General features: G+C 34.8%; 1 protein-coding gene across 1 annotated transcript in view; it reads left to right on the forward strand.

Moving 5' to 3' along the window:
- LRP1B (LDL receptor related protein 1B) overlaps positions 1–12,379 on the forward strand; it is a 2,002,169-nt gene that overhangs the window by 1,384,343 nt on the left and 605,447 nt on the right. Inside the window, exons 31-32 of the mRNA XM_059394361.1 lie at positions 6,014–6,188; positions 7,041–7,135. Coding sequence (XP_059250344.1) covers positions 6,014–6,188; positions 7,041–7,135 — 270 coding nt within the window. The remainder of the gene's footprint in view (positions 1–6,013; positions 6,189–7,040; positions 7,136–12,379) is intronic.

The following is a 12,379-nucleotide window of genomic DNA, read 5'->3' on the forward strand; positions in this document are numbered from 1 at the left end:
TTTTTTTTTTTTTTTCTTTCTTCCTTTTTGAACCTCTTTTTATCCCCTTTCTCCCCACTCACGATTTTGGATCTCTTCTAATTTGGTTAAAGCATATTTTCCTGGGGTTGTTGCCACCCTTTTAGTATTTTACTTGCCCCTTCATTTACTCTTATCTGGACAAAATGACAAGACGTAAAAATTCAACACAAAAAAAAGAACAAGAGGCAGTACCGAAGGCTAGGGACCTAATCAATACAGACATCGGTAATATTTCAGATCTAGAGTTCAGAATGACAATTCTCAAGGTTCTAGCCGGGCTCGAAAAAGGCATGGAAGATATTAGAGAAACCCTCTCGAGAGATATAAAAGCCCTTTCTGGAGAAATAAAAGAACTAAAATCTAACCAAGGTGAAATCAAAAAAGCTATTAATGAGGTGCAATCAAAAATGGAGGCTCTAACTGCTAGGATAAATGAGGCAGAAGAAAGAATTAGTGATATAGAAGACCAAATGACAGAGAATAAAGAAGCTGAGCAAAAGAGGGACAAACAGCTACTGGACCACGAGGGGAGAATTCGAGAGATAAGTGACACCATAAGACGAAACAACATTAGAATAATTGGGATTCCAGAAGAAGAAGAAAGTGAGAGGGGAGCAGAAGGTATACTGGAGAGAATTATTGGGGAGAATTTCCCCAATATGGCAAAGGGAACGAGCATCAAAATACAGGAGGTTCAGAGAACGCCCCTCAAAATCAATAAGAATAGGCCCACACCCCATCACCTAATAGTAAAATTTACAAGTCTCAATGACAAAGAGAAAATCCTGAAAGCAGCCCGGGAAAAGAAGTCTGTAACATACAATGGTAAAAATATTAGATTGGCAGCTGACTTATCCACAGAGACCTGGCAGGCCAGAAAGAGCTGGCATGATATTTTCAGAGCACTAAACGAGAAAAACATGCAGCCAAGAATACTATATCCAGCTAGGCTATCATTGAAAATAGAAGGAGAGATTAAAAGCTTCCAGGACAAACAACAACTGAAAGAATTTGCAAATACCAAACCAGCTCTACAGGAAATATTGAAAGGGGTCCTCTAAGCAAAGAGAGAGCCTACAAGGGGTAGATCAGAAAGGAACAGAGACCATATACAGTAACAGTCACCTTACAGGCAATACAATGGCACTAAATTCATATCTCTCAATAGTTACCCTGAATGTAAATGGGCTAAATGCCCCTGTCAAAAGACACAGGGTATCAGAATGGATAAAAAAACAAAACCCATCTATATGTTGCCTCCAAGAAACACATTTTAAGCCCGAAGACACCTCCAGATTTAAAGTGAGGGGGTGGAAAAGAATATACCATGCTAATGGACATCAGAAGAAAGCAGGAGTGGCAATCCTTATATCAGATCAATTAGATTTTAAGCCAAAGACTATAATAAGAGATGAGGAAGGACACTATATCATACTCAAAGGGTCTGTCCAACAAGAAGATTTAACAATTTTAAATATCTATGCCCCCAATGTGGGAGCAGCCAACTATATAAACCAATTAATAAGAAAATCAAAGAAACACATCAACAATAATACAATAATAGTAGGGGACTTTAACACTCCCCTCACTGAAATGGACAGGTCATCCAAGCAAAAGATCAGCAAGGAAATAAAGGCCTTAAACGACACACTGGACCAGATGGACATCACAGATATATTCAGAACATTTCATCCCAAAGCAACAGAATACACATTCTTCTCTAGTGCACATGGAACATTCTCCAGAATAGATCACATCCTCGGTCCTAAATCAGGACTCAACCGGTATCAAAAGATTGGGATCATTCCCTGCATATTTTCAGACCACAATGCTCTAAAGCTAGAACTCAACCACAAAAGGAAGTTTGAAAAGAACCCAAATACATGGAGACTAAACAGTATCCTTCTAAAGAATGAATGGGTCAACCGGGAAATTAAAGAAGAATTGAAAAAAATCATGGAAACAAATGATAATGAAAATACAACGGTTCAAAATCTGTGGGACACAACAAAGGCAGTCCTGAGAGGAAAATATATAGCGCTACAAGCCTTTCTCAAGAAACAAGAAAGGTCTCAGGTACACAACCTAACCCTACACCTAAAGGAGCTGGAGAAAGAACAAGAAAGAAACCCTAAGCCCAGCAGGAGAAGAGAAATCATAAAGATCAGAGCAGAAATCAATGAAATAGAAACCAAAAAAACAATAGAACAAATCAACAAAACTAGGAGCTGGTTCTTTGAAAGAATTAATAAAATTGATAAACCCCTGGCCCGACTTATCAAAAAGAAAAGAGAAAGGACCCAAATAAATAAAATCATGAATGAAAGAGGAGAGATCACAACTAACACCAAAGAAATACAAACTATTATAAGAAAATACTATGAGCAACTCTACGGCAATAAATTTGACAATCTGGAAGAAATGGATGCATTCCTAGAAACATATAAACTACCACAACTGAGCCAGGAAGAAATAGAAAGCCTGAACAGACCCATAACCAGTAAGGAGATTGAAACAGTCATTAAAAATCTCCAAACAAACAAAAGCCCAGGGCCAGACGGCTTCCCGGGGGAATTCTACCAAACATTTAAAGAAGAACTAATTCCTATTCTCCTAAAACTGTTCCAAAAAATAGAAATGGAAGGAAAACTTCCAAACTCATTTTATGAGGCCAGCATCACCTTGATCCCAAAACCAGACAAGGATCCCACCAAAAAAGAGAGCTATAGACCGATATCCTTGATGAACACAGATGCGAAAATACTCAACAAAATACTAGCCAATAGGATTCAACAGTACATTAAAAAGATTATTCACCACGACCAAGTGGGATTTATTCCAGGGCTGCAAGGTTGGTTCAACATCCGCAAATCAGTCAATGTGATACAACACATCAATAAAAGAAAGAACAAGAACCATATGATACTCTCAATAGATGCTGAAAAAGCATTTGACAAAGTACAGCATCCCTTCCTGATCAAAACTCTTCAAAGTGTAGGGATAGAGGGCACATACCTCAATATCATCAAAGCCATCTATGAAAAACCCACCGCAAATATCATTCTCAATGGAGAAAAACTGAAAGCTTTTCCGTTAAGGTCAGGAACACGGCAGGGATGTCCATTATCACCACTGCTATTCAACATCGTACTAGAGGTCCTAGCCTCAGCAATCAGACAACAAAAAGAAATTAAAGGCATCCAAATCAGCAAAGAAGAAGTCAAATTATCACTCTTCGCAGATGATATGATACTATATGTGGAAAACCCAAAAGACTCCACTCCAAAACTGCTAGAACTTGTACAGGAATTCAGTAAAGTGTCAGGATATAAAATCAATGCACAGAAATCAGTTGCATTTCTCTACACCAACAACAAGGCAGAAGAAAGAGATATTAAGGAGTCAATCCCATTTACAATTGCATCCAAAACCATAAGATACCTAGGAATAAACCTAACCAAAGAGACACAGAATCTATACTCAGAAAACTATAAAGTACTCATGAAAGAAATTGAGGAAGACACAAAGAAATGGAAAAATGTTCCATGCTCCTGGATTGGAAGAATAAATATTGTGAAAATATCTATGCTACCTAAAGCAATCTACACATTTAATGCAATTCCTATCAAAGTACCATCCATCTTTTTCAAAGAAATGGAACAAATAATTCTAAAATTTATATGGAACCAGAAAAGACCTCGAATAGCCAAAGGGATATTGAAAAAGAAAGCCAACGTTGGTGGCATCACAATTCCGGACTTCAGGCTCTATTACAAAGCTGTCATCATCAAGACAGCATGGTACTGGCACAAAAACAGACACATAGATCAATGGAACAGAATAGAGAGCCCAGAAATAGACCCTCAAATCTATGGTCAACTAATCTTCGACAAAGCAGGAAAGAATGTCCAATGGAAAAAAGACAGCCTTTTCAATAAATGGTGCTGGGAAAATTGGACAGCCACATGCAGAAAAATGAAATTGGACCATTCCCTTACACCACACACAAAAATAGACTCAAAATGGATGAAGGACCTCAATGTACGAAAGGAATCCATCAAAATCCTTGAGGAGAACACGGGCAGCAACCTCTTCGACCTCTGCCGCAGCAACATCTTCCTAGGAACAACGCAAAAGGCAAGGGAAGCAAGGGAAAAAATGAACTACTGGGATTTCATCAAGATCAAAAGCTTTTGCACAGCAAAGGAAACAGTTAACAAAATCAAAAGACAACTGACAGAATGGGAGAAGATATTTGCAAACGACATATCAGATAAAGGACTAGTGTCCAGAATCTATAAAGAACTTAGCAAACTCAACACCCAAAGAACAAATAATCCAATCAAGAAATGGGCAGAGGACATGAACAGACATTTCTGCAAAGAAGACATCCAGATGGCCAACAGACACATGAAAAAGTGCTCCATATCACTCGGCATCAGGGAAATACAAATCAAAACCACAATGAGATATCACCTCACACCAGTCAGAATGGCTAAAATCAACAAGTCAGGAAATGACAGATGCTGGCGAGGATGCGGAGAAAGGGGAACCCTCCTACACTGTTGGTGGGAATGCAAGCTGGTGCAGCCACTCTGGAAAACAGCATGGAGGTTCCTCAAAATGTTGAAAATAGAACTGCCCTATGACCCAGCAATTGCACTATTGGGTATTTACCCTAAAGATACAAATGTAGTGATCCAAAGGGGCACGTGCACCCGAATGTTTATAGCAGCAATGTCCACAATAGCCAAACTATGGAAAGAACCTAGATGTCCATCAACAGATGAATGGATCAAGAAGATGTGGTATATATACACAATGGAATACTATGCAGCCATCAAAAGAAATGAAATCTTGCCATTTGCAACAACGTGGATGGAACTAGAGCGTATCATGCTTAGCGAAATAATTCAAGCAGAGAAAGACAACTATCATATGATCTCCCTGATATGAGGAAGTGGTGATACAACATGGAGGCTTAAGTGGGTAGAAGAAGAATAAATGAAACAAGATGGGATTGGGAGGGAGACAAACCATAAGTGACTCTTAATCTCACAAAACAAACTGAGGGTTGCCGGGGGCAGGGGGTTTGGGAGAAGGGGGTGGGATTATGGACATTGGGGAGGGTATGTGATTTGGTGAGTGCTGTGAAGTGTTTAAACCTGGTGATTCACAGACCTGTACCCCTGGGGATAAAAATATATGTTTATCAAAAATAAAAAATTAAAAAAAAAAAAAAAAGAATCCATCATTTAAATACTTGATTTTGATTGGTTTCTTTAATTAAAACATGCACTTGCATTTAAGCCTGAATTCTATCTTTTTTAAAAGATGGCTAATTAAATAATCAAGGAATAACAATCTAAATATTCATGTTGGCTGTATTGAATCGAAACTTAATTAGATTTCAGTAATTTCTGTAGAATCCATGTTGGAGGAATATTAAAAGGATTTTGTTTCTTTGGACATATCTCAGTCAATTTCTGCTAATTATCTATTTTGAAAGATGTTCGACTCTGGTGATTTTTTTAGGAAAGTTGAATTGCTTTATTTCATTTCAGGAACAAATTGGCACATTAAAACACAAAATAGCCCATTTGTTGACGGCCCACAAGTACTTTTTCCTAACTAGAAAGATGTGCTACCAACTGGAGAAGCTGTTACTCTAATTTGAATTTTGGTCACCTTGGCCCATAAGACTGCTGCCTGTGTCTGCTCCTAAGTGTTTACTAGTGAATCATTGAGTGTTGGTGTAATTTCAATGCTAATTGTTGCTTCAGGTTTTCAAATGGCTCAGCAGTAAGACATTAATGATTATTCATGCCTTAAGAAGGGCTGATAAGGGAATGAGATTACAATCTTGTACAATTTTAGCTAACAAATTAAAGTGTAAATTAAATTTTCCCAGAGACAGAAAATAACTTACTTGGAAAGTCAAAAAGAATGAGCAACTTCATTCACTTTTAATTTTCTCTTTCCTGTTTTACAGATATTCAGAGTATCAGAGGGCTAGCAGTGGATTGGGTCTCACGTAATTTATACTGGGTTAGCTCCGAATTTGATGAAACACAAATTAATGTAGCACGACTAGATGGCTCTTTGAAAACCTCAATTATCCATGGAATCGATAAGCCACAGTGTCTTGCAGCTCACCCAGTCAGGGGGTAAAGTATGATTATTTTTTTGTAAAGTTTTCCAAAAATTTCACACATTTTTGTCCTGATTTGATATAAAAACTTTAATTTAGAGGAATTAACATACCAACTATACCAGTCAAAAAAAGTTAATATGGAAATCGTAAAAGAGATCCCTGGTTAGAGATTTCTGTTATCTGCATAAAGCCAGATTTTTATACATTATTGCAAGATTTTATTAATTTATGTTTCTAAGGAGTAACAACAGTTCAACATTTAAGAAAAGAAAAAAAGGATATGCAGGGAAAAGTCACTAATTTTATTTCAAACACCAGTTTTAATAACATATTTACATGTGTTTAGTTTTAATAACATATTTACCTGTGTGCTGATGTTATTGTCACTGCTAAGTAAATCAGATTCTCCCATCTTCTGGCTAATCCTCATGTACCCATGTAGAGAGCTTGTGTAAGGTTAAAATACTTTCTCCCCAGTGCTTTCAGGGGGAATGGCTGAAATGACTTTTCTTCTTCTTTAGTATCTGGTTTCTCTAAACCCAGGGGATTCAATCTGGATGCATTACTTTAAATGAAAGTAATTTACTATATTTATAGGTAAAAATTTCAGTTGTGAATGTAGGAGGGCAAAGGAAGTGAGTTGATTGCTTCCTTCAATGACAGGAAAAAGAAAGAGTGGTGCTTTCTTCCCAGGCAAACATGCACCTTATCATCAGCAAGTGCCTCAACAATTCGGGCTCTTCTTAAAAAGAATTAATCTTATACCAAGAATTTACTTTGACATTAACTTTATTCCTCAGTGTATGTTTCTAGTTAACAAGTAGGCCTATCTCTAATATTTTTAATTCATATCTCTTAAATTAAGGAAACTCTACTGGACAGATGGAAACACAATTAACATGGCAAACATGGATGGCAGTAACAGCAAGATTCTCTTTCAGAATCAGAAGGAACCAGTTGGTAGGTTTTTTCTTTTCCTTTTAATAATCATGCAGTTTTTAATATGACACACCTATAAATGTATCTTTGATCTAGAACCTAAAAGAAAATATTATAGATTAGTAATATAAATTTAATCAGGAATTCCTCAATCTCATTGATTCCATTGGATCTATGTTGGATAAGGAGGAAACATTGTTTTTGTGAATAAGAAGATAAATTCTTTTAACATGAGAGCTTTTATAGTATCTTTTGTATTGAAGTCACTTAAAACTTGATACAATTAATAAATATCTTACTTTCAATGGTGAATACCTCGATACATTGTTACAGTGGCAATATAATATACTAAAACTTCCCCTTATCATTGTTGTGTCATGATTAATAGTTATAATGATTTAAGTATTTAGTATTTACTTTTCAACAGTTTTTATTCACTATGCAGTAGGTTTATTTGGTTTGTTCTACCTTTGTTAACCATAATAAATTATTAGCTAAGACTCAATGGTGCTGGAAGAAAACTCTGATGTATATACACAAAACATTTTTTAAAAATTTTAACTACAAAGATTCTTTTATAAGTTAATACGTTATATATGTTTGCACAAATATCCTTCACATTATTATCTATATATTTTTTTCAAATTCTAATCACTCTTTCCTCATTTTTTCTTATATTGCTTTAAGAGGCAGGAACTATCACATTGCCTATTTGTCATCTCAAGTATCTTTTTTTTTTTTAAGATTTATTTATTTATTTATTTGACAGACAGAGTAGGTAGAAAGGCAGGCAGGAGAGAGGAGGAAGTAGGCTCCCCACTGAGCAGAGAGCCAGATGCAGAGCTTGACCCCATTACCTCGGGATCATGACCTGAGCTGAAGGCAGAGGCTTTAACCCACTGAGCGACCCAGGTGCTCCTCAAGGATCTTAAAAAAAAAAAAAAATCCAATAATGAACTAATGAACCTAGATTTTGATATCATATTACATGCAAATAATGGAATATACAAAAGAAAATCATAATTTTGCTTTGAATTAAACACAATATATTTTTAATTCTGGAGAAAAATGAATTCACCATCAAGCTTTTTATCAATTATTCTTATTTTAGAGATGTGGTAGTATCCTTATTTGAAGTAGTTCATTTTTACTAGTGATCATTCAGTAAAGGTTTACTATCAGTAAAATTTATAATAAATAATTCTTTTCATGTAGTCTGTAGACTAAACCTCTAATAGAAAATGATAATATTAACAACTCTTTTCTTTGGACTGGCTGTTCTAGGATTTGATACACAATTGGAATTCAAGGTAGGGTTAGAAATTAAAGGCAAATTGAAATGCTAATACTTCTATGTGGAAAATGATAGGACAAAAGAAACAAGGGGCTTTACAAGATTAGGACCCATACAAAAGATTTAATTTGTACTCAAGCAATTCAGTTAGTGCTTATCTAGAATTGTTCAGAATATTTAATATGGAAAAGTGAGTATGATGAAAATAGTATGAGCAAATAAAGTCCTAAAACTATAATGTGGGAGCCACAGGTTACATCAAAATATTAATTTATATGCTTGTTTCTATAATGGGAAAACCTTATCTTCATTAATACTAGATTCCATTCCCCTACTCAAAATAAATTTTTAAAAAATCTAGCAGCTTTTTTATTAAAAAAAGAGAGAGTTTATAAGAAAAATAGTGTTACCTGTTTATACTTTGTAGTTGGGCCTTCAAGGTGTTATGTACCAAGTGATATTTTTAACTGTATATGAATGAGGATTCAGTATCAACAACAAATATTAGATGTCTACATCACATCAGTTATTGTTAGTTTGGAAATCACTTTAAAATCAATTCAGATGGATACTTTTAAATTTTAACTTGTGCGAGACAAAATAATCCAGAATCTCACTGCAAACAATGCCTTAAATCAGCGTTAATGAGTATGGCTTGCAAGTCATTCTTTCATTCAGTACAGATATTTATTGAGTATCAGGTTTTGTACTAGGCTTGACACTGCCCTTTTCCTTAAGGGACACAAGAAGCTAAATCATTTTAGATTTCATTAAGTAAATTTAATTCAGTGACCTTCAGCAAATTAGTGTTACCTTGGTAGTACTTGCTTTCCTCATCTATAAAATTGAGACAAAAAAGTCTATTTTATAAAGTTCCCATGAGGATTGAATGAGGAAAATTTATTAAAGGAACATCTGGCCTTTAATAATAAAACCTGTCAGGAGTAATAATACAAGGTATATTGGGTCCAATAGACTGGAATTTGAATGATTTGATTGTCTGCAGTACTGGTAGTCTGAATGAGTTCAGTGAAGAATAAGCATACAGTAGAATACTAAGAAATCTTGCAGAGGAATAAGGTACCAAGTGAACCTCTGACATGAACAAATTTTTATGTAAATGTGAGGACTCAACTCATTATTGGTTTGCTGCTAGTTCTAAGAGGTAAACAGGTTCGAAGCAGTTCAATTCTTCTCTCAAATCTTTCAAACATAATCCCTGGAGCAAAAAGACAACTGTGCCCTCGTCTTCTTGTAGTTCTTTACAAATAGGTCTTACACGTTCCTTCTGTAACTTTCTACTCTAACTAACTAGTCATGTTACCCAGGTGCTAAAATTGGTCTCTGCAAAGCTGAATGAGAGACTGTCTTGTCCATATATAAATGTAACAAATCATTTCCCCTTCTTATGTTTCTGGATATCCTGGTGTTCTGTGGGAAATCCTAACTACAACGTATTCTACCACATTTCTGCCCACAGATATCTTTATTTTTGATGGACAGAGGAAACGAGTGAGCAGGTGAAAGTATCTCCTGCCTCTTTTCTCCTTTACTTCCCTACAATGAATAAGATTTCTATGTTGGTAGGTCATTAACATATCATTATCATTTGCCATCTTTAAATGCCCACTCCAAGGTGTAAGGTGCAAGAGGGAGAAAGAACTTCAGGAACCTAAAAACTAAGGACAACTTAACAATTATCACATTCACACAAAACATTCCTCTTGCTGTATGTGAGGAACAATATGGTTGGGGAAAAAGTTGTTTTAGGAACCAAACATAGAGGGATTTGAATCTCTGCTCTAATACTACTACCTCTGTAACTTTAAACATTCTTCTTTCCTTTTCAAAGGCTCAGTTTTATTATCTTTAAAATAGAGATAATAATGTCTACCTTTGGAGCTATTTTTAGAATTAAAGGCACATATACAATGTCTTATGTTCCAGCCACTCTGCACTTACATACTCTAAAGAATATGTTGTCTAAAGAATATGTCTCTATGTATATTCAAGAATATATCCTTCACACAAGTACAAAGATATTCAATATGTCATTGTTTACAATAATACAAAATTTAGAAAGAAACTAAATCTTCATCAAAAGAGGAATGAGTAAATAAATGCAGCATGTTTATGTGCTGAAATACAGGTATGTATGTAAATATATATGAAAAGACATAAATAGATCTCAAAAATGTTGGGCGAGAAAAGTAATTGGCAGAATGGTACTTACAATATAATACCACTTATGTAAGTACAAAATGAAACATACATTAATATATATTGCTCCTGGATGAGTAAATTTATAAAATAAATGGAAAGAGGTAAGCTAGAAATGTGCACACCAATTTTATAATAGCAATTCTCTTTGGGAAGGAACAATGATGACTTTACTGTGAAATTTCATCTTTATCAAGAGGGTTTACTGTATTAGTAAAATTTAGGTCATATTTCATAAAAAGATTCAAAGTAAATATAATAAAAGTTAATATTGCTCAATTCTGGGTAATGAATATGAGTGGTCATTACTTTCTTCTCTTCTCTATGTTAAAATATCCCCCAAACAGCTTGTTGTTTAGACAAAGCTGAGCTTCTTACTTCCCACACTGAGGAAGAACTTTAAGTCATCAATGTTTTAGCAGTGTCTCAGAGAGGGAAAAACAACATTAAAATAGTAATTGAGATTTAGAAGTCTGGTGTGGTATAGATGTTTCAGTTGGAGGCATGGTAAAGAGCATTAAGTAAGGATCATTATATAATTCTGCATTGGTAGATACAGAAAGATTTTGAGGGAATGTGGATCAAAGAATCTTGAAGTATAAAGTATCATTTGTTGCTTTTTGGCTGAAGAGTTGATGGGCTATCTGGAATTCCTGAAATTTGCAGTAATATTATGTTGAAACAAATTTACCAGACAAAAGTTTCTTAGAATAGTAAGTTATGACATTAAAGACCGTGGATAGTAAAGACACATTAATGCAGACAATATGGTGTGTTTTGGGTTTTCTTATCTATAAAATTAAGCCTTTGTTTCATAGGTTATTTTTGGCTTTTCTTTTTTACTCATTTAAAATACAGTAAAAGCATCCTTTGTGAAGAATTGTGTACACTAATGTTATTTTTCTCTAGCTGACTCTGAAAAATTATCTACAATAGGAGATGGGAGAAAGTTGTGTGTCTTTCAGGGTTTCATGAGAAACAGAACCACTCGAATATGTGGATAGATAGATGAATAGATAGATAGGAAGAAAGAGAGAGAGAGTCTAGTTATATAGATATAGATATACAAAGAGATTTATTACAAGAATTTGTGGAATGAGATTGCAAATCTGAAATCCTCTGGCAGGATGGAAAGTCTAAGGCAGCAGTTTAAACTGTAGACTTTGGCTACAATTTCTTCCTACTCTTAGAAACCTTAGTTCTCTTACAGCGTTTCAACGAACTTTATCAAACCCACCTAGATTTTTTTAGGATAATGTCCTTAACTTAAAATCAACTGACTGCAAATAGTATTCACATCTACAAAATACTTTCACAGCAAAATCTCAATTAGTGTTTAATTGAACAACTGGGGATGATAGTCAAGCCAGGTTGACACGTTAAATGAACATCACAATTTTTAAACACAAACTTTCTTATATTTTATCCACTCATCTATGTGCCTACAAATATAGCAATTGTCTATGTTGATCCAAACATAAATTTCCATAAGTATTTAAATAAAATCTAGTAAAAGCTCTATTAAGCAGAAACAGTAAGTGAACAAAATTTAGCTGGCATTAATTACTCATGCTTTCTGATTGGAGGCTGGGCAAATGACTATTATACTGAATTTAACATGTTTCTATAGATTATTATATAAAGTATGATAATGTATTCTTTTTAGCCTAGGAGGAGAAAAAGAAACAATCCTTAAGAATGCTTCAGAAATAACTACATGTAAATTTAAAGAAAGAGAGAGAGAAAGAAAA

This window comes from Mustela nigripes, chromosome 3 (assembly GCF_022355385.1).
Source record: "Mustela nigripes isolate SB6536 chromosome 3, MUSNIG.SB6536, whole genome shotgun sequence".
In the NCBI taxonomy this organism is placed as follows: Eukaryota; Metazoa; Chordata; class Mammalia; order Carnivora; family Mustelidae; genus Mustela; species Mustela nigripes.